The sequence below is a fragment of the Bufo gargarizans genome, chromosome 1 (genome assembly GCF_014858855.1).
Source record: "Bufo gargarizans isolate SCDJY-AF-19 chromosome 1, ASM1485885v1, whole genome shotgun sequence".
NCBI classification, from domain to species: Eukaryota; Metazoa; Chordata; class Amphibia; order Anura; family Bufonidae; genus Bufo; species Bufo gargarizans.
In genome coordinates, this window is record NC_058080.1 from 604,415,379 (window position 1) to 604,439,152 (window position 23,774).

Here is a 23,774-nt window from a genome sequence, read left to right on the forward strand (position 1 = left end):
GCTGCTTATTTCATCCTCTAGGAACAACACAGACTCATTTCTCATTCCTTTTAGGTCATTCATATCCAGTTCCAGTAGTTTTATTTTAATCACCCTGAATTAGCAGACTAGCGTTAAACTTTTCCAGTATTGAGTTCCATCATAGGGGCTCAATACCGGAAAAAAACTATTCAGTTTTGTCCCAATGCATTCTGAATAGAAATCAACCCATTCAGTATGCCTTCAGTTCAGTACCTTTTACGGTATTTTCTCCGGCCAAAATTCCGGAACACTTTTAGCCCGTCTGCCTCTCGCCGTGCCGCAGCCGGAACCCCACCCCCTTTATAGTCAATTGCGACGGAGCGGCAGGACGGATCCGACAAGCTGTTCACCCGCTGGAACAGCCTGCTGCTAGTGTGAAACTAGCCTTATGATATTTTGGTGCACCAGTCCAGCATCCATAGCCAGATAGAGAAACAATGCATGCAGAGTCAATATCAGTTTCCCTGTGGCGTTTGATGTATCACGATGGTGGGAAACAAAACCAGACCACTAGACCTATACAACGGGTCTTAGGGTCCATTCACACATCCGCAATTCCATTCCGCATTTTGCGGAACGGAATTGCGGACCCATACATTTCTACGGGGCCGCAATTCTGATCCTAAAAAAAATAGAACATGTCCTTTTCTTGACCGCAATAGCGGACAAGAATAGGCATATTCTCTTAGTGCTGGCAAAATGCAGAACGCACATTGCCGCTGTCCGTGTTTTGTGGATCCGCAAAATACACACGGATGTGTGAATGGACACTAAAAGGGGTTGTGCCAAGTAAGGCCTCTTTCCCAAAAGCGATACGGACTCTGTCACACCATAGACTATCATTACAAAAAGTGTCACGCAACACATGTAGCAGTGTAGTTGTACTCTATGGTCACGTGACAAATATCATCGTGTAGCCGTACCATTAGAGTACCTTTCAACCCAAACCATGTGAAACCCTGACAGGTCGCTTAATAATGGAAAGCTGATATGATGGCGGATATCAAAGAAAACATAGGGGGAAATTCATTGGTCTATGATATCCCCTGCACTGCCAGAAGATGCATCCAATTTATGACGAGGCGCATGTCTCATAAATTAGGTGTATCCTCCAGCAGTCTGTGCGCCTGGAGTGAAATCTACAGCAACTCAGAGCTGCCAAAGATTTCAGTTTTCTTTTACACCAGAAAACTGGCATAAAATGAACATGAATTTGGCGGGCCCACTGACCTTTGCCCTTTGCCCAAGTGGCATAGAAACACGGCTTGTACCTATATTTAGGCTCAATGGCAATTAAAAAGTTTGTGTCGAGAACAGTCATGGAGGGAATGATGAATTTCCCCCCATAGTTTTTAAAACACCCTGGGCAGAGGGAGAAGAGTCTTCCACTCTTGGCTTGAGTAACAGGGTCTCTCCCTAGACCCGCGTAATGAGAGACTTGACAAGCAGAGCAGGGTGGGGAGAAGCCGCAAAGCAGTCTCATCACCCTGTGCCTCTCTCTTGTTTTAAAGAGAGTTTAACTTCATACATTCCCCATGTAATAACAATTCCGGAGCATCTTTTCTTATGTCTGTATGTTGTGCCGTTCCTTTATTATTTCTATTAGAAGTTATGACTGAATTGCTAGCAGTCTGCAGTAAGGGTACAGAGGGGTGGTAACCAGTTGGGAGGTGTACCTGCACAGGCTCTCTATCCAATCAGTGCTGCCATTTTCAGTCTGTGCAGGCACACCCCCCCAACTGGTTACCACCCCCCTGTACCCTTACTGAAGACTAATAGCAATTAATTTATAACTTCTAGTAGAAATAAAGAAACTGCACAGAGAGACATAAGAATAGATGCTCCAGAATGTTTTTTTACATGGGGAATGCATGAAGCTTCTAAAATAGGCATGTCAGGAGGGGTGACAGGTCCTCTTTAAGTATGTTTTCACTCATATGCCACAGTGTTCAAGTAAAACATAGCTATCTGTAATTACGGATTCGGTCGGGATTTCGCATGGTTCGGGCACAATGAAAAGGATGACAGGTTCTCTATAATCTCTTGAAGATCTGTGATGTAACAGTATGGGCACACAGGAGTTCTCAGAGAACACGTGGTTTAAATTTGTATTAGGGCTCACGCACACGACAGTATGGCTTTTTCAGTGTTTTGCGGTCCGTTTTTTATGGATCCGTTGTTCCGCTTTTTGTTTCCATTGTGTTTCTGTTTCCTTTTCGTATGCCATATACAGTATACAGTAATTACATAGAAAAAATTGGGCTGGGCATAACATTTTCAATAGATGGTTCAGCAAAAACGGAACGGATACGGAAGACATACGGATGCATTTCCGTATGTGTTTCAGTTTTTTTGCGGACCCATTGACTTAAATGGAGCCAAGCACCGTGATTTGCAGACAAGAATAGAACATGTTCTATCTTTTCACGGTACGGAAATACTGAAATGGAATGCACACGGAGACACCATTTAGTTTTGCTGAACCATTGAAATTAATGGTTCAGTATATGTACCGCATACTGGACTAAAAAAACGGCCAGTATACTGAACGCAAAATACTGTCGTGTGCACGAGCCCTTACTCTGATCCTGTGCACATGGTCACTGTGCTTGCGCATTAAGCAGGAGCACCAGGGCTGTAATACATGGCCAGGTTCTGCCAGGATTGGAAAGAACACTGATCACTACAGTTTTCCCCTTAGATGCTGCAGTCAATGAAAACTATTTAATTTTTTACACATATATATATATATATATATATATATATATATATATACACAGTACAGACCAAAAGTTTGGACACACCTTCTCATTCAAAGAGTTTTCTTTATTTTCATGACTATGAAAATTGTAGATTCACACTGAGGGCATCAAACTATGAATTAACACATGTGGAATTATATACATAACAGAAAGGTTTGAAACAACGGAAAATATGTCATATTCTAGGTTCTTCAAAGTAGCCACCTTTTGCTTTGATTACCGCTTTGCACACTCTTGGCATTCTCTTGATGAGCTTCAAGAGGTAGTCACCTGAAATGGTCTTCTAACAGTCTTGAAGGAGTTCCCAGAGATGCTTAGAACTTGTTGGCCCTTTTGCCTTCACTCTGCAGAAATGAAGGTCAGTCAGTCCGAAAAATTGGGAAAACTTTGAAAGTGTCCCCAAGTGCAGTCACAAAAACCATCAAGCTCTACAAAGAAACTGGCTCACATGCAGACCGCCCCAGGAAAGGAAGACCAAGAGTCACCTCTGCTGCGGAGGATAAGTTCATCCGAGTCACCAGCCTCAGAATTCGCAGCTTGACAGCAGCTCAGATTAGAGACCAGGTCAATGCCACACAGAGTTCTAGCAGCAGACATCTCTAGAACAACTGTTAAGAGGAGACTGTGAATCAGGCCTTCATGGTAGACTATCTGCTAGGAAACCACTGCTAAGGACAGGCAACAAGCAGAAGAGACTTGTTTGGGCTAAAGAACACAAGGAATGGACATTAGACCAGTGGAAATCTGTGCTTTGGTCTGAGGAGTCCAAATTTGAGATCTTTGGTTCCAACCACCGTGTCTTTGTGTGACGCAGAAAAGGTGAACGGATGGACTCTACATGCCTGGTTCCCACCGTGAAGCATGGAGGAGGTGTGATGGTGCTTTGCTGGTGACACTGTTGGGGATTTATTCAAAATTGAAGGCATACAGAACCACAGCATCTTGCAGCGGCATGCTATTCCATCCGGTTTGCGTTTAGTTGGACCATCATTTATTTTTCAACAGGACAATGACCCCAAACACACCTCCAGGCTGTGTAAGGGCTATTTGACCATGAAGGAGAGTGATGGGGTGCTGCGTCAGACGACCTGGCCTCCACAGTCACCGGACCTGAACCGTGGTGATGGACCATGTGATCTGAGCATGTGATCTAACGTCACCACAGGTCATTTAGCCGGCAGCTCAGCATTAAAGAAGAGACCGGCAACTACGCGATCAAGAGGAGAAGGCGAGTTAATAATAATTTTTTTTTTTTAACCCTCAATTGATCACCTACTAAGCATGCTGTATTCAGAATGCTATTATTTTCCCTTATAACCATGTTATAAGGGAAAATAATAACAGCTACACAACACCGAACTTCTGTGAAGAAGTTCGGGTCTGGGTACCACAGTCTGTTTTTTATCACGCGCACCTGCGCGATAAAAACTGAACATCAGAACGCAATCGCAGTCAAAACTAACTGCAATTGCGTTCCTACTTGCGCGTGTTTGCCGCAATACATCGGGACGCATTCGGACACTCCCGTGTGAACCCAGCCTAAGTAGATTTGTTTGGATTCTTCTCTGTGAATGTAGTTTCAAAGTTTCTGCTCCATTCTGTGATGTATGTCATTAGGGTTTCTAATGGATTGGAGTATTTTGTAGACTTGTGACGAAACATGGCGAGGGAAATGGTGTGATACAGAAGGCCCACATCAAATCATTAATCACCTCTATCCTGACTACATCTAACACATATAGAGAGCTGACCCCTTTTGAGAAACTCATTCATCATTTTTTACGCCTCTTTTAGGCATATAAAATAGTCTAAATGTAAGAGCTAAGAAGCTAACATTTAGAACTGGCGCTAGATGCTCTGAAGTTATAGAGAGTCTAGCACCTCTTCATAACTTGGAGATCCACCGCCAGTGCAGGCGTCTAAAACGGCAGTCTAAATAAATGTGCCCCATAGGGTGTAAGGCTGAAAAATAAGAGAAATCTGTCCATCCACTTCAGCGCATTATCCTGCACGTTGATCCAGAGGAAGACAAAAAAAAAAAAAAAAAAAGAACTGAGGCAGAAGCCAATTTTCCTCATTATGCTGTTCCTCTGTTACTCCTAATAAAGGTATTTTGATAAATTGCCAACTGGATGTCACCATTTCCTGTTGTCAAAGAAACGTGTCCCTATAGTTAGGCACTGCCAACAATGACTGGATACTGTGATTGTGGAGACCCCCCAAATTCATAATCTTCTAAAAGGAATGACACAACATAAGAATTATTAATGGGGTTATCCAGGAAAAGATAGTTATAACTTATCCTCCGGATAGGCCATCAGTATCAGATCTGGGGAGGAAGAGAAACCCGAGACCCCTGCTGAATCAGCTGTTGGAAGAGGCCTTGAGTGCCACAGCCTAGACCAGTGACATCAGTGTCAATGCAGCTGAGCTGCAATACAAGCACTGCCACTATATAATGTACAGCACTGTCCTCGGAAAGACGCCAGGAGCCTGCATCTCTCACCAGAGCTCAGATGAGGGCAGCGGCTACCTGAAACAGCTGGTCATCGGCATCCTGGGACTTGGACCTCCGCTGATGTGATAATAATGACCTATCCTGAGGACAAGTCATTGATATCTTTTCCAGGATATCCCCTTTAAGATTGTGGGGAATACAATAATTTACTAAAACAGACTTGTCATGAGCGGTCATAGGTCCTATTTAAAGGAAACCTGTCACCATGATTTTGCGCATAGAGCTGGGGACATGGGCTGCTAGATGGCCGCTAGCACATCTGCAATACCCAGGTCCCATAGCTCTCTGCGCTTTTATTGTGTTAAAAAAACGTTTTGATTGATATGCAAATGACCTGATACGAGTCCTGTATCCGGAGATGAGTCAAGCAGAAAGGAGCCCAGCACCGCCCCGCGTCCTCCGAATCTCCTCCTTGCTGGCTGACGTCACAGAGCTGGAGCTCCGAAATCTTGCGATGCGCGAGCTAGCGCATGTGCAGTGTCGGCATCATGTTCATTCCCTGTACTGGCATCAGCACAGGGAACGAACTACGCATGCGCTAGCTCGCGCATTGCGAGATTTCGGCGCTCCAGCTCTGTGACGTCAGCCAGCAAGGAGGAGATTCGGAGGACGCGCAGCGGTGCTGGGCTCCTTTCCGCTTGACTCATCTCCGGATACAGGACTCATATCAGGTCATTTGCATATCAAAACGGTTTTTTAACACAATAAAAGCGCAGAGAGCTATGGGACCTGGTATTGCAGATGTGCTAGCGGCCATCTAGCAGCCCATGTCCCCAGCTCTATGCGCAAAATCATGGTGACAGTTTCCCTTTAAGGCCAAATATGGACAAGCCTTGAAGCAGTTAAAAGGGGTTGTCTAAGTTTAGCAAATAGCATTTATCATGTACAGAAAGTTAATACAAGGCACTTACTAATGTCAGTATACAAGTAATTAGAGAGGGCTCACCTACAAGTTCAAGAATGGAGATGGGTGCACCTACCAAAAAAGGATTCACCCAATCCTCAAAAACAGTAATAAAATTAGAACAAAGGATGGTAGGGCACACCAATACTCAGTACCACACAGATAATTATATAAATGTTTTATTAGTGACATACACTGCTAAGTAAACTTACATAAAATATAAAATGTAACTCTCCTAAAATATTTAAAGTAAAATACATATGTTTACTAAAAGACATTCATTACCTAAAATACCATTGAGTACATTCAAATCCAATAAAATTAAATAAATTAAATAATTATTGGATAGTTGTATGGTAAAAATAGTGTCCTTCCAGATGGATACTTGTCACTTAATCAATGCCCCAGAGGTGAAATTGGGGCTATACCTGTTTCTAGAGTCCTTTTGTTTGAGGGCTTTTTCAATAGTCACTGCAACTGTAGCGACTCAGTGGTCGTTATACATCGATACACTCTTGCTGTTCAATAGTACAAAAAAGAGCCGGAACAGTTATACTCACAATCGTAGCGTAGTATTGTCGGCTTTAGTCAGTCACAGGTGGCGTCCCACGTGTGGTAGATGCTACTTGTACAAATTGCAGCAAAGTAAGAGTGATGCGGTTTTGGGATCCTTGATGTTATTCATATAGCCGTGCTGTGCTTGGAGATCAGTCGGTGATGTATAGCTTCTAGCTTTAAATGCTTCACGAAGGTGGACTTTGCCACGAGGCCGACTCTCCAGACAGACAGATATGCGGCTTGCCTTGACTTTTTTCAAGTTAAGAAATCAGCGATCCTTTTTTTCTTTAGCGCTTTAAGGTCCTCCGGTGTAGTGCTTTATTCCATGGGGAAGTTACCAAACATGTTTCGGAGTTAACAACGACTCCTTCATCAGTGGCTGAACTGCCCATGGGAATGACTGGCTTTTAAATACCTTGATCAGGTGTCGATTAAATTAATTAGTTCTGGATCGGAAGTGACGTACACTTGTCTTCTCAAATCAATGGTGCAGATAAATCGCTTATATATATATTATAAAATTAGATTAAATATATAGCTACGTATATCACATTCATGCTATCAATTACATTAATGTATATTCAGGTAATTCACTTGTATATACATACGTGCATATGCGCACGCATGTGTAAGTCACCGCAACATTTTCATAAAGTCTATTACTTCACATAGACAGTACTTTACACCATCTTTTCCACCAAAAGAGGTAGTGTAGTAAGTGAATGAATAGATAATGTGAAAATGTATATAATATTTGTGCTATTAAGTGGAACGATTTTATATATGTTGCGGTTTCAGTGCGTTTTTATGTTTCCTTTGACATTGTATCCACATCAGTCCCACATCGATAATTACATTTGGTGCTTCAATGCAGAATCAACATACAAAATGAATTCAGGAAATACATAAAAATATATGAATATATAAGAAGTTATATTAAGATATAAAAATATATATATAAAAATATATATATATAAAATACATATATTATCAGTAGATATCACTAAAATTAGATGGAACAGATAGGTAATTCCCGTTAATTCTTATTCCATAGTACTATGGAATAAGAATTAACGGGAATTACCTATCTGTTCCATCTAATTTTAGTGATATCTACTGATAATATATGTATTTTATATATATATATTTTTATATTTTTATATATATATTTTTATATCTTAATATAACTTCTTATATATTCATATATTTTTATGTATTTCCTGAATTCATTTTGTATGTTGATTCTGCATTGAAGCACCAAATGTAATTATCGATGTGGGACTGATGTGGATACAATGTCAAAGGAAACATAAAAACGCACTGAAACCGCAACATATATAAAATCGTTCCACTTAATAGCACAAATATTATATACATTTTCACATTATCTATTCATTCACTTACTACACTACCTCTTTTGGTGGAAAAGATGGTGTAAAGTACTGTCTATGTGAAGTAATAGACTTTATGAAAATGTTGCGGTGACTTACACATGCGTGCGCATATGCACGTATGTATATACAAGTGAATTACCTGAATATACATTAATGTAATTGATAGCATGAATGTGATATACGTAGCTATATATTTAATCTAATTTTATAATATATATATAAGCGATTTATCTGCACCATTGATTTGAGAAGACAAGTGTACGTCACTTCCGATCCAGAACTAATTAATTTAATCGACACCTGATCAAGGTATTTAAAAGCCAGTCATTCCCATGGGCAGTTCAGCCACTGATGAAGGAGTCGTTGTTAACTCCGAAACATGTTTGGTAACTTCCCCATGGAATAAAGCACTACACCGGAGGACCTTAAAGCGCTAAAGAAAAAAAGGATCGCTGATTTCTTAACTTGAAAAAAGTCAAGGCAAGCCGCATATCTGTCTGTCTGGAGAGTCGGCCTCGTGGCAAAGTCCACCTTCGTGAAGCATTTAAAGCTAGAAGCTATACATCACCGACTGATCTCCAAGCACAGCACGGCTATATGAATAACATCAAGGATCCCAAAACCGCATCACTCTTACTTTGCTGCAATTTGTACAAGTAGCATCTACCACACGTGGGACGCCACCTGTGACTGACTAAAGCCGACAATACTACGCTACGATTGTGAGTATAACTGTTCCGGCTCTTTTTTGTACTATTGAACAGCAAGAGTGTATCGATGTATAACGACCACTGAGTCGCTACAGTTGCAGTGACTATTGAAAAAGCCCTCAAACAAAAGGACTCTAGAAACAGGTATAGCCCCAATTTCACCTCTGGGGCATTGATTAAGTGACAAGTATCCATCTGGAAGGACACTATTTTTACCATACAACTATCCAATAATTATTTAATTTATTTAATTTTATTGGATTTGAATGTACTCAATGGTATTTTAGGTAATGAATGTCTTTTAGTAAACATATGTATTTTACTTTAAATATTTTAGGAGAGTTACATTTTATATTTTATGTAAGTTTACTTAGCAGTGTATGTCACTTACTAATGTATTTGTTATGATTAGAGATGAGCGAATTTCCGCTTAGGAAATTCATTCACACTTCGTTTGGTGTTAAAAGGTGAATTGTGTTATGGATCCCATTACCACAGACCATAACGCAATTCTATGACTGAATGCCTTTAGAGGCATTCTGTCATAATAGAAGTCTTTGGGCTGCAAAACGGATCCGTCCCGTTTGTTATGTAGGGGAGGATTCCAGCATAACGTAAACCGGACGGATCCGTTATGCAGGCCATATACTTCTATTATGACAGAATGAATAATGGAATGCCTCCAAAGGCATTCCGTCATAGAATTGTGTAATGGATTCCGTTACCACGGACCATAACGCAATTCACCTTTTACCAAAAAACGAAGTGTGAACGAATTTCAAAATATGAAATTCGTTCATCTCTAATCATTATGGTCAAGCAAGGTTAGGCTCAGTAGTAGAGGTAAAATCCATGGGCTGAATACATATGAAAAGCAATAAGGAAAATAATCTCTCTCCTGATTCTTCATTGGCCATGCTGTAAATACTCAAATTGTAGTGAGAAGGTAAGTGAACACCATGTAAACTAGAGAAATATCTATCTACATTCTGAGGTAAGTAGAAGTTAAAGGGCTTCCGTCACCCCCCAAAAGTCATTTTTCATTTTTGGGCTAATTAAAATCCTTATAGTGCGATTATTCAATATATAGCGCCCTTACATTTTTCTGTGGTTTAGTTTCTTTAAAAACCGCACTTTTATAATATGTTGATTACCTGGCTACCAGTAAGTAGGGCGGCTACTTGCTGGTAGCTGCCGCATCCTCATTTAAAAAAAAACGCTGCCTCCTCCTGTTGATTGACAGGGCCAGCGAGCGCTCTCCTCCTTCGGCTGGCCCTGTCTGCGTTCCAAATCTCGCGCCTGCGCCGTACCGGTCTTCAGTTGGCGCAGGCACACTGAGAGGAGGACGCTCGCTTGGCGCTCCTTCCTCAGTGCGCCTACGCCGATGACGTCACAGCTACACCCGGCGCAGGCACACTGAGGAAGGAACGGCCGAGCGAGCGTCCTCCTCTCAGTGCACCTGCGCCGAAGACCGGTACGGCGCAGGCACGAGATTTGGAACGCAGAGAGGGCCAGCCGAAGGAGGAGAGCGCTTGCTGGCCCTGTCAATCAACAGGAGGAGGCAGTGTTTTTTTTTTTTTTTTAAGAAGGATGCGGCGGCTACTAGCAAGTAACCGCCCTACTTACTGGTAGCCAGGTAATCAACATATTATAAAAGTGCAGTTTTTAAAGAAACTAAACCACAGAAAAATGTAAGAGCGCTATATATTTAATAATCATACTATAAGGATTTTAATTAGCCCAAAAATGAAAAATGACTTTTGGGGGGTGACGGAAGCCCTTTAAAATGTGCCAAGAGGTTATATAGGTCCTGTCCACGGGTCCTAATCAGTAATGACCTGGTGCCGCTAGTAAGGATCTGTGCCTCAGCACTGTAGGAAAGGCGCCACGTGTATGTGGTACACTGACCTGGTTTATTCCTATTTATTTACTTCACTAAATTAGGCCGAAACATCACATGATTTGTACAGCTGATCTCCAATAAATACTAACAGTCTTGAAACTACATTGCTGGAGTATTTGGTCTATACTAAATCTAATAGAACAATTGGAGCAATGAGTGGGCAGAACTCTGGATCCATGTCAGGTACAGGGCTGGTTCTAGCTTTGTTAGTAAGATTGTCATTCTATATATCTGATTTTCATATATATTTTTTTACATTATTCATGGCATAACCACTTTAAAGTCCAAAACCGTATCAATATACCCCAGGCACAAAAAGAGAAGTGAGCATTTCACAAGGAATATACCTTTATTATAATAATCACAAAATCATAATATCTGTACAGGAATGTGTAAGTGAACACTTATAAATGCAACAGCAATTTGCTTCATAAAGATCAGGTAAAGCTAGTTTCACACTAGCGGCAGGGGAGTCCGGCAGGCTGTTCCAGCGGGTGAACAGCCTGTCGGATCCGTCCTGCCGCTAGTTCACGTGTGACCCCGGACTGCCGCTCCTTCCCCATTGACTATAATGGGGACGGGGCGGAGTTCCGGCAGCGCACGCCGAGAGGCGGCCGGATGTTCAATTCAGCAAAATATTGCGGAATATCATGCCACAGTCCATTGGAATGGGTCAGGACATGCAGCACTCTTATTAAAAAGCAATAGTATATAAAAAGAAGCCACATGTTAATAAAATATAGAGTGGTTTATCTTGATATTTTCTTTGATTGGAAACACAATTTTATTGTGGAAAGCAGTGAATGTCCATTGGTGATCTGACGGTGGAAGGTGGAATAGTCTTCAATCTAGGCTATGGCTTTGGCTTCAGGTAGAAATGCTTCCCAATACTTTATAAGCTAATGGAGTAAAGGAAGAGTGAATAAATTAGTGAAACATCTATTACAAGCAATACATAAACTTTACGGTAATAGACACTAAAGGGTAATTTATTAAGACCGGTGTTTCAGAGGCTGGTCTGAATATCCCCTATACCTTGCACCAGCCTCCACATAACGTCGGCGGATCCACCGGCGCTTCTAAATTTAAGACAGCTTCCTAGCCATCTTACATTTAGACCCTTTTCTATGCCTGAAACAGTAGAACGAGTATTACTGCTGAAGAACCCCTTTAAATAGATCATAGAACACATATTAGATGGTGATGGTGACATTTTACTCATTTAGACCTTGATGGCAATAATGCATCTCAAAAAAGTTGGGACAGGAGCAACAAAAGGCTGGAAAAGTAAGCGGCACTGGATGAGCAATTAGGTAGGAAGTCACATGACTGGGTATAAAAAGAGCATGTTCGAGAGGCAGAGGTTCACCAAACTGCGAAAAACTGAGTCTAAAAATTGTGGAGCAATTTCATAAAATTGTTTCTCAATGTAGAATTGTGAAGATATTGAATCTCTCTCCATCTACAGTACATAAAATAGTCAAAAGATTCAGCGAATCTGGAGAAATCCATGTGCACATGGCCGACGGTCAATATTGATCTATGGGCCCTCAGTTGGCACTGCATGGAAAACATGTATGATTCTGCACTGGAAACCACTACATGGGCTCAGGAACACTTCCAGAAATCACTGTTTGTCAACACAGTCCGCCGTGCAACCGACTTACAGCTTTAACTTATGTATCATACAATGAAGAAGCCATAGGTGAACATGATCCAGAAAAGTCGCTGTTTTTCAGAGCCAAAGCTTGCTCAAAATGGACTGAGGCAAAAACAGAAAACTGCTCTGTGGTCAGATGAATCAAAACTAGAAAATTATTTTTTGCAAACCAGGGATGCCGGGTTTCCTCAAGAGGAGAGGGATCATCCAGCTTGTTATCAGCAAACAACTGAAAAGCCTGCATCTCTGATGGTATGAGGTTGCTCCCCGCCGGCAAGACCATGCTAAACTGCATCCATCACAACAGCATGGCTTCACGGAAGAGGACGCAAAACATCTGGCAAAGAGGACCCAGGACTGTTGAGCAGCAAAAATACTCTCCCAAAACTGCAGCAATTGGTCTCCTCACTTCCCAGACACTTACAGACTCTTGATAAAAGAGGGGACACTACATGATGGTAGACATGGCCCTGTCCCAACGGTTTTGAGATGTGTTACTGCCATCAAGTTCTAAGTAAGTTATACATTTTTTTTTTATTAAATGGTAATTTTCAACATCGAATGTGTTTTATAAACCATGTGAATACAATATGGGTTTATGAGATTTGCAAATCACTGCATTCTGTTTTTACATAGTGCCTCAAGTGTGTGTGTGTGTGCACACAGTGACATGTGAAGCCGCAGCTCTCCCCTCTCACTAAGAGTCCATATGCCCATTCAAAGCATACAGCAGGTTTAAGCCCAGACACACCCTGGTTATTAGGGACTACAGCACTGAAAACTATACTGCAGGCTACATGCACACGACCGCAAAAAAAACGGATGACATCTGTATGCGATCCGTTTTTTTTGCGGATCCATTGTACCAATGCCTAAAATGGACAAGAATAGGACATGTTCTATTTTTTTTGCGGGGCTACGGAACGTACATACTGATGCGAACAGCACACGGTGTGTTGTCCACATTTTTTGCAGACCCATTGAAATGAATGGGTCCGCATCATATAAGGAAAAAAAAACAAGGGACACAAACAACGTTCGTGTGCATGTAGCCTTAATGTGATTTCCAATCTGCAATATTACATAGATGAAATACAGAAGATCTGTCTTACCTGTTGTTGTGTTTGTACTAATGATTCTAAATACTTGATAATAACAGTTTTAAAGTCTTTCACACGATCTTTCTAAAGGGGAGGAGAAAAGATTTATCATGGAATCTCAGTGACATTAAATCATAGAGCACTTGGTCTTTAATTCATTTCTAGGACCTGAAATAAAAGTGATACCTCAAATCTTCCTACTTCCTTGCGAATAGTCTTAGAGATCTGTTCAAAATCTCGTTCTCCTTGCTGCACTTTTTCTTCCAACTGAGAAGACAAGAATCAGCACAATGAATCGTTGTAAACCATTTACTGACATCTACAACCCCTTTAGGCAATTCCATATTTTTCCTCCATTTGATTTGGGAGAACTTGCCATAAATTAATGTCTTTTCATTTGTTTTATCTATATTTCAGAAATGTTAAGCTATTAAAAAATCCTCGTAATGCAGTGACCCCATTTTGTTTTTGCCATGGGTTGTAAGTGGGGAAACAACTATGACATGGCACTACTACAAACTCTACATAAACACATGTGATCTATAGTTAATACTTACCACATTATGTAAAAGCAGTGGCCATATAAAATATCAGTGTTATGTGTTATGTTAGTATATGTAAGTGCTATATTTGATTGAAATCCTCAACTGAACCTTTATTTTCCGAAATTGCTCATGGACCTGAAGCCCGCAGACATTGTAGCTTCACTATGGACCTCCATGGGCCTTCCACTCAGTCAAGCAGCCAACACTGTGAACTGAGATTAGAACTGAAAGACTTCCTACAGTTACTGCAGGTGTGGATTCATGAGCAAGTTTTTCATTTTTGGCCAGATGTATGCTTTGATATATGCATCTTATTCTAGCTATAGCCAGGCATAAAAAAATAATATGCATACATATATACATTACACGCACACACAACATATACAACATTAATAGCCAACAAGACCCCTGCTCTGAAGATAAATGGAACCTGCAGCTATCATAAATGGCATATTAATCAGATAGGCCATAAATGTCTAAGATGAGAATACCCCTTTAATATTATATTGTATATAATGATTATATCTCATCATTTTGGAGGTGCTTCCTTTTATTTTAAAATGGGTCAATCTGTTCACAAAAATACTTTATTGCTACATATATTCTATATATACAGTTGTAGATACAAGAGGAACCAGCAGCACCTCCTTTTCAATAAGTCTACCAAACATTTTTTAAGAACTGTCCAAAAAGATTTTAAAAAGAGAGGTCTTAAACCTTCAGAGAAAATGTAGATTTTTTAGTTAAGTTCGTAGGTAAAGTATAATACAGTATATATTTGGCAATACCATTCCTCTAAGAAGGATGTCGCCTCTCCTGACATAGATGCTTTAGTAAATACTTGCATTTCCCATAATACAACTCTGGAGGATCTTTTCTTATATCAGTTGTGTGGTTCCTCTATTATTCTTCTAGAAATTACAGCCATTAAACTGACAGCTGAGTGCTAGCAGTTGGGTGTGTGTCCCTACACTGTCCACTTACTGATAAAGGGAAATCCGTCAGCAGTTTTGACAATACTAAACTGTTGACAGCACTAGGTACGGGCTTGGGTGAGCAGTACAAACATACTTTAATATATAAAACATGAACTTTTATGTATGTAAATTATTTTTTTCCTGCCATATTCTGCTACTTAAGTGCATAAGATGAGGACCCTCACCGCTGAGTGACAGCTGGCACTTACAGGAAATCTGTCACCAGCAACCTCCCTAGCCAACTGCATAGACATGTAGCCATGGTTCAGCTGATTACAACGCTGTTTTTCTTTTGTTGATCTGAGGGTATGTTCCCAAGTTATGATACTTTTTCTTAATATGGAAATGACGCCTTTGGTGCAATAAGGACATCACCATTGCTCTTGTTGCAGCGAAGCTTCACAAATTTTCCTGTCAGTCAAAGAGTAAACAGTTTGATAGGGAGGTCGCTGGTGACAGATTCCCTTTAGGGTGCATTTACAAGACCGTATGTATTTTGCTATCTACAAAAATACGGATGACATCTCTGTGATGTTCGTGTTGCATCAGTTTTTTTTTTTTTTTGCAGACCCACTGTAAACACGCCTATTCTTGTCAGCAAAACAGACAATGCTGTCTGCATTTTTTACAGACCCATTCCCAAAAAATTCAGATAGGATGCAGACCAAATATATATAGTTATGTGACTGTTAAGTAGCAGAATCTGGCAAAAATCAGGCCTAATTCACGCGTCAGTGTTTTGGGCAGTGATTTTTATCAGTGATTGTGAGCCAAGAGTGGAGCCTCCACAGATATAAGGTATAAGGGAAAGATTCTCGCAATCACTGATGTGTGAATTAGGTCTAAAAGTTCATATTCCCACTACTCCTGATAATACTCCTAATGCTGTCAGCAGTTTAGCATGGTCAAACGTGCTGACTCCCTTTAAAGGGTTATACCCATCTCAGAGATTGATGGAATATTGTTAGGATATGCCATAAATGTCAGATGGGAGCAGGTCCCAGAGGTGAGACATGCACCTATCTCCAGAACAGGGCCCCCAAGGTGAAGGAGAGCACACTGCGCTTTCACTTCTATAGGAGTTCCAAAGTACCTGATCACGCTGGAGAGCACACTGCGCATACACGGCCACCCTTTCATTCACCACTATGGGACTGCCAGCAATGGGCAAGCCAGTGCTCATTTATTTTCAGAACGCCCATGAATGGAGGGTGGGCGCACTTGTGCGTTGCACTCTCCTTCACTTTGGGGGAAGGGGGGCCCCATTCTGGAGATAGGAGCAAGTCCCAGAGGTAAGACCCACACCTAGCTGACACTGAAGGCATATCCTAGCGATACGCGGTCAATGTCTGGGATGGGAATACCCCCTTTCAAGGGATCCACCCAAGTAACAAATGGTAACACCTAGGGAGAGATTCATTATTCCCATATGCTACAAGCTGAGTAGATTTCATTCTAAGTGCACAGACTGCTAGCGGATGCACTAATTTATGATGAAGTGTGTACCTCAATATATATTAAGCACCTTCTCTGCTGGTGCTGGGGATAGGCTACTTTCACACTAGCATTTGCTTTTTGCTGGATCCGGCAGGGTTCAGCAAAAACGCTTCCGTTACTGATAATTCAACCATCTGCATCCGTTCTGAACGGATCCGGTTGTATTATCATAGCCAAGACGGATCAGTCATGAACTCCATTTAAAGTCAACGGAGGACGGATCAGTTTTCTATTGTGTCAGAGTTAAACTGATCCATCCCTTTTGACTTGCGTTGTGTGTCATGACGGTTTCGTCTTGCTCCACATCCCATGACGGAAAGAAAAAGGATCGCCCTATATCGCGGTATGGCAACGCAACCAAATGGAACGGACTGCATTTTGGAGCATTCCGTTCAGTTACGTTTTGCCCCCAATGAATGGGGACAAAACTCAAACGTGTTTTTCCGGTATTGAGACCCTATGACGGATCTCAATACCTGAAAATAGAAACACTAGTGTGAACGTAGCCATATCAAGAGTTGAAAATATTTTTCATAAATTGACCCCAAGTTTTCAATTTATTCTTACATTTCTTGGAGGAATAACGGAGAAACGGCACAGCATAAAAAGATGCTCCAGTATTGTTATTTCATAGGGAACAGAAGTATATACTACCTTATTCATACATAGGGATGAGCGAACCTCAACCTCACTGGGTTTGGTGTTCAGGTGGGTTCAGAAAACAGAATTTGTAGATTAAATGCAAAACTGAAGACTCTAAGAGGCATTCTGTTTTGATCCGTCACAATAGAAGTCTATGGCCAAGCATAACTGATCCGTCTGGTTTCCGTTATGCAAGACCGTTTTCCGTCCTGCATAATGGAAACCGGACGGATTAGTTACGCTTGGCTATAGATTTCTATTATGACTGATCAAAACAGAATGCCTCTTAGAGTCTTCCGTTTTGCATTTAATCTACGAATTCTGTTATATTCTGTTTTCCTAACCCACCCGAACACCGAACCTGGTGAAGTTCGGGTTCATTCACCCCTATTCATATAAGTATCTACACAAAGGTAACAAATGTCACAAGTAAAGCAGCGTGACAATGACAATACATATAACACACATCAATTAAATGACGGTAGGTGCTAGCCTTGGAGCTGTCTGACACAGCCTAGAAATACAGACACAGAAGAGATGAAATGTACAGAACTCCACACATTCTGGAGAAGTATAGGAGGGACCAACGCATGGAACGGACAGAGTTTACTAGAGAAGAATGAATGATGCATCATATCCTACCTCTTCAATCTCCTTTATGAAGCATGGGGAAGAAACGATCAGAATTTCATTTTTTTAAGCATTTTGCCTTTAGCATCATAAATACCATATGTATCAAGTCCACTACCCCAGTATGTGCACACACAAAGAAGTCGTACATTGTCACTGATCAAGGCTAAAAGCACAAGTGCAGTTACTTCTAATATACATGAAGGAGAGTAGCATTCCATTAGGAACCTGGGGTTGGTGCTGCTGGCTGCTCTTGCACATAACGGCATAAATGTTTTGTAAATTTCAGGATGGAAAAGTAGTAGTGGAAAGAAACCGTGCCATCAGTACTCCAGGAATAAAATATATACCTCTCGGATTTCATCCTTCGCCTGCTGTAGTTTGTCAGGTTTGTTAGCAATCTGGAGCTTGGCCTCTGCCTCACGTTTCTTCTGCAGGTTAACCTGGGTATCTTGCCATTTTTGCCAACACTTCATTCGTTGATCAAACACACCCTAGGGGTTAAAAAATAGCATATATTAAAAACTGCATGCCAAATTGTTCCTGGTGGGACTTCCAATCACATTCAGAGCCTACACTGGATCTCCCAATGTAAACTTTCAATGGAAGGCGGCAATGTATCAGACTGTATATGTATCCGGTGTGAGAATTTCCTAATAGACTTATTGTAAAACATTTATTTACCAAACACAGGGCTCACAAGTGACAGGAACATAATCTAAGTTCTACACATACAGTAGGGCCCACAAGTCGCCTATATGTACTAAACCGGGGGAGGGGATGACGTCAGTTAGGCTCTATTCCCATGATCAAATCAATCCATCCATATCAGTGATTTGTTCTTTCCCCAATTCTGTCAAGTTCATGATTTTTTATTAATGAATAGAATACACAGCATGTGAATCTGCCCCATACTTGTGCAGATTTTACAATTTGTGAACACAAGGTGGGGTCTATTGACGGCATAATAGTGTACACTGCAACTTTCAAAATCCGGATCAAACCCCAAGACTACTTTCACACTAGCGGCACGGACCTCCAGCAGACTGTTCCGTCAGATGAACAGCCTGTCGGATCAGTCCTGCCGCTAGTGACAGTGTGCCCCCGGACTGCCACTCCGGTGGGGGCGGAGTTCCCGGCGAGGCACAGCAGCGCACGGCGAGAGGCTGCCAGAATAAAACTACGACATGTCCGACATTTATTCCGGCAGCCTCTCGCCGTGCCTCTGCCCCCATTATAGTCAATGGGGATGGAGTGGCAGGGGAACACATGAACTAGCGGCAGGACGGATCCGACAGGCTGTTCAGCCGACAGAACAGCCTGCCGGAGGTCCGTGCCGCTAGTGTGAAAGTAGCCTAAGATCCACACTGATTTTTTTCTGCTATGTGTGCATTCCATTCTGAGCCATCCCATTTATGTACATTGGGCTGTAGTTTACTGCCGATTATTCACAGCCAATCTGCCCAGTGTCAACATGGTCCTGCACTGCTTATATTTAACGCTGCCTTCATAGGATGTCATTATTGCAACAAGTCATTTTACCAAATTCCTAAGAATATTTTTCCTAGTGTATCCTCTTTTAATGAAGAAATTACAGCATGCAGTGAATTATAGAACTGGGCTGCCAAGTTAAAAGCGCAAAAGCCCTGACCCTAGCCCCGTGAAATATCTTTATTTTCCTTTTTTCTGCACTGAAACAGTGTGCGATCAGACACATGGATGTGCCTTTAATGTCAGGCTTTAGGAATGAAATGTATGATCTCCAGATCTGATGTTCATATCACATGGACAGATGTCCTTTTTCAGCCTTATAGACTATGTTACTATACTGTATATTCACACTACCTCCCATAAACCTAAGACGGATGATGGATGCACCTACTTTCACAGCAGCAATGAGTCTGATATAGTCACTGAGGAGTTCGGAAAACACATAAAAATCAGCAAACGCCTGCTCCTGATGCAACTGGTCTATCTTCTCTTCTACTTCTGCCAGCTGTGATAACGCTCGGGACAGCGCGGTGTGGTCCTCAGAATTACCCAACATAGCAGCACTCTTTGCAAACGCAGCTGTGTTGGCCGACAGCTCTAGAAATAAAAGCGGACAAGTGACATTTCCTCAATAAAACGGAGATAACATCTGACTGTTCACGCAGAAATAATAAAAAGAAGCATTGATTGTGGATGAAATGTGTGGAACTGAATGAGCTTGAAAATCCTAATCAAGCCCAGCTCATAATGTCAGCAATCTGAATATCAGTACAGGTCAAACCCTCTGACCACATCCGTACTTACAGGCCCTGCTTATTGCTTAAAGGGGTTTTCCTGAAGTTAACTATTTACTTATGGCCCCTGTGTGGATCACCTACTGAAAGATTCATACTTACCTGCCCCCCATCCCTCCAGTCCTGTTACCTCGTTCCCATTCGTCAATCTTCCCCTCCTCGGCTTCTTTACTGGTATGGACATGGTCATGTGCCCCCACTGAAACCAATGGCTGGTTTCAGTGGTGACACGTTTGCAAGTGCCACTTCACTGCTGTAACGGCACACATGACTGTCCATACAACCCACAGAATGGAAGGGAACGGGAACCAGGGAGCAGGCAGGTATGAATCTTTCATTATTCATTTCATTTCACAGTTGGAAAGCCACATGTTGGAGATCGCTGCCTTAATGAGGACCTGTCATCCCTCCTGACATGGTTTGTTTTAATAGCTTCATGCATTCCTAATGTAATAAGAATTCTGGAGCATCTATTCTTATGTCTCTATGTTGTGCCATTCCTTTATTATTTCTACTAGAAGTTATGAATGAATTGCTAGCAGTCTGCAGTAAGGGTACAGAGGGGTGGTGTTCCCCTGCACAGTTTGACAATGGTAGCACTGACCGGATAGAGCGAGACTGTGCAGAGACACACCCCAACTGGTTAACTGTACCCTTACTGCAGACTGCTAGCAATTCAGTCAATTTCTAGTAGAAATAAAAGAACAGCACAACATATAGACCTAAGAATAGATGTTCCAGAATAGTTATTACATGGGGAATGCAAGTAGTTACTACAACAGACATGTCAGGAGAGGAGACAGCAGGTCCTCTAAGTAAGGGATGGACTGGCTGCTGCATTTTATTTTGACGTCATTCATGGTTTGTTTTTTTCCTCTTCAAGCCATGACATACCGAACATTAAAGGGAACCTGTCATCAGCTTTATGCTGACCTCACTGAGGGCAGCATAAATTAGTGACAGAAATGCTGATCTCAGCGATGTGTCACTCATGAGCTAAAAGTCAGTGGTTGCTGAGAACCAGCATCTTAATCATTGCCGCCCAGGCCTGGAAAAGAGTCAAATCTACCTGAGAAGAGTCCTGGTTATTCCTAATCTCCTGCTCTCCCCCATCTGCTGATGATTGGCAGTTCTCTCCTAGAGAGAGAGATAAAACTAGGTAGAAGACAGTCAGTCATCAGCAGGTGGGCAGGAGAGCAGGAATTCATGAATAACCAGGACTCTTCTCAGTCTGCAAAGATTGTGATGTTGGTTCTCGGCAACCACTTACTTTTAACTTCTAAATGATAGACCGCTGAAATCTACTCCCCTGTCTCACAGATTCCCTTTAAAAGCATTGTCCCAAGAGTGGCACTTTTCACCTTTACAAATGATACCACACAAAAAAAATAAACCACCAAAAAAGCTGCATGCATTTTGCATTTTATGGAACGTCCGGCCCATAATAGAACAGTCCTATCCTATTTTTTGTGGTGATAAGGTGACTAAAAAAGGAGTTTTAGATTTTTTTACTGTTACGGCGTTCACCGCATAGGAGATATTTTTAAATATTTTAATAGTTTGTACTTTTTCGGGTGTGGCGATATGTAATATATTTATTGTTTCTAAATATTATATATAAGATTGGGAAAGGGATTTAAACTTTTAGTATTTTTTTTACTTTTTATTTACTAACCATTAGCCCCCATAGGCGCTGGAACCCTTGTCCTATCCACCCTGACAGAGCTCTATTAGGGTGAATAGGATCTTACACTATCCCTGCTGCCCTGTTCTTTGTGCACACTGCAGCAGGGAGCTTACCATGGCAGCCATGGTAATCGATCGGAGCCCCAGGATTACACTGCTGGGGCTCCAGTGGAAACTGCCACTGCCACCAATGAAGAGAAGGGGAGGGGACCCTGTGGCCACTGCCACTAATTAATATAACAATGATTGGGGGGGAGTCTGTGCCACTGCGCCACCAATGATTCTAATACTGGGGGGGGGGGGGGGCTATGCGCACTGCGCCACCAATGAATGTAATTAACACATCAATTCAAGTGTAGACAGGGATGACAGGGACATGTGATACTGCTGCCAGCACCCAGCCTCAATAACAGGTCAGGGCGATCCGCCGAACTGCGGCAATTAACCCCTCAGGTGCTGCACCTGAGGTGTTAATTGCCGCGGATCACATGCCCTGTTATTGAGGCCGCGTATGTGATACGCTGTCAACACTTCAATTAATGTGTTAATTACATTCACTGGTGGCGCAGTGGCCACAGCCCCTCCACTCCTCCTCAGTACTAAGCTCCCACTTCTGGCAGTGGGGAGGGAGGGACTCCTTCTCCACTGTGCTGCTGAAGAGAACATTGCGCGTTCTCTAAGGGTACTTTCACACTTGCGGCAGGACGGATCCGACAGGCTGTTCACCATGTCGGATCCGTCCTGCGGCTATTTCACCGTGCCCACGGACCGCCGCTCCATCCCCATTGACTATAATGTGGATCATGTGGACAGGTAATAAAGTGCTGATCTCCAGAAAATTCCTTTAGGTCTTTTTCACACAAAGGAGTTTCCCGTGCGGGTGCAACGCATCATTTCTGCGTTGCATGAGAATCGCAGCATGTTCTATATTGGGCGTTTTTCATGCAGTCTTGGCCCCATAAAAGTGAATGGGGCTTCAGCGAAAAACGCATTGCATCCAGAAGCAATGTGTTTTTCACTGATGGTTGCTAGGAGATGTTTGTAAATCTTCAAAACGGATTGCACCTGTGCGGAAAAAACGGAAACACAATGCAAAAAAAAAAAAAAAAAAAAAAACGCAATCGCAGGCAAAACTGACCGAACTTGCTTGCGAAATGGTGCGAGTTTCACTGAACGCACCCCGAGTCAAACCCTATCTTGACTGTTTTTGTAACTCCTATAGCGTTTGATTCAAACTCTTCTTTTCACTCTTTACTTCTACCCAAAATAAAAATAAAATTAAAAATATGGAAAGGAGAAAAAATAAAATCATCAACATATGTTCACTCTAATTCTGCCAAGAAAACGGTGAAGCAAACCTTTGCGGTGGCAGACCAAGGCTTCAACATTGGCGTGCAGTTTCCTAAGTTGTTGATCTAGATTCTCAAATTGCTGCTGCTTTTCTTCGAACCACTGACAATGAAGAAAGATGAAAAAAGACCAATTTATCAAGGTACAAAAACTATGTTATATTAGATTTACTAGTGGTTGACGAGCTACGTACAACTGTGTTGCCCAACAGACCAAGGAGAACAGAGTCAATAGGCAAATTATGTTACATTCTACGCCGATGCGATGGTTTAACCTCCAATGGCCGTCATTATACAATTCAAAAAAAATCTGCTCTTACGGCATCCGATTCATTCATCTTGATTGTCATTTTGTTGACAGCGTCTGCAGCCTTGTTTACCATCCTCAATAATCCTGCTCCGCTCAACGCCTGGGTGCTAACCGCTCTCGGCAGCTGCAATTGAATGACAAATAAGGGCAAACAAAGCGGTTAAAGGTGAGAGGATCAACGCGCAAATTAAGAGGATGTTACATTTTCTCCACTATATTACATTTCAATGCAGAGTAAACTCATTTTTTCTGATTTACTGCCTTTCCCATCCCAGTGGAAAACAAGAAGAAAAAATACAAACAAAAAAGGAATTTAATTTACT

The 23,774-nt window shown here is 41.8% G+C and overlaps 1 protein-coding gene across 1 annotated transcript in view; it reads right to left on the reverse strand.

Annotated features, from left to right (window-relative positions):
• Nucleotides 1-11,100: 11,100 nt before the first annotated feature.
• Nucleotides 11,101-23,774, reverse strand: part of SNX2 (sorting nexin 2) — a 53,150-nt gene continuing 40,476 nt past the window's right edge. Inside the window, exons 9-15 of the mRNA XM_044275886.1 lie at nt 23,462-23,575; nt 23,151-23,244; nt 19,704-19,909; nt 18,172-18,315; nt 13,717-13,797; nt 13,543-13,614; nt 11,101-11,669 (exon numbers count right to left, since the gene is read on the reverse strand). Coding sequence (XP_044131821.1) covers nt 11,619-11,669; nt 13,543-13,614; nt 13,717-13,797; nt 18,172-18,315; nt 19,704-19,909; nt 23,151-23,244; nt 23,462-23,575 — 762 coding nt within the window. The 3' untranslated portion in view covers nt 11,101-11,618. The remainder of the gene's footprint in view (nt 11,670-13,542; nt 13,615-13,716; nt 13,798-18,171; nt 18,316-19,703; nt 19,910-23,150; nt 23,245-23,461; nt 23,576-23,774) is intronic.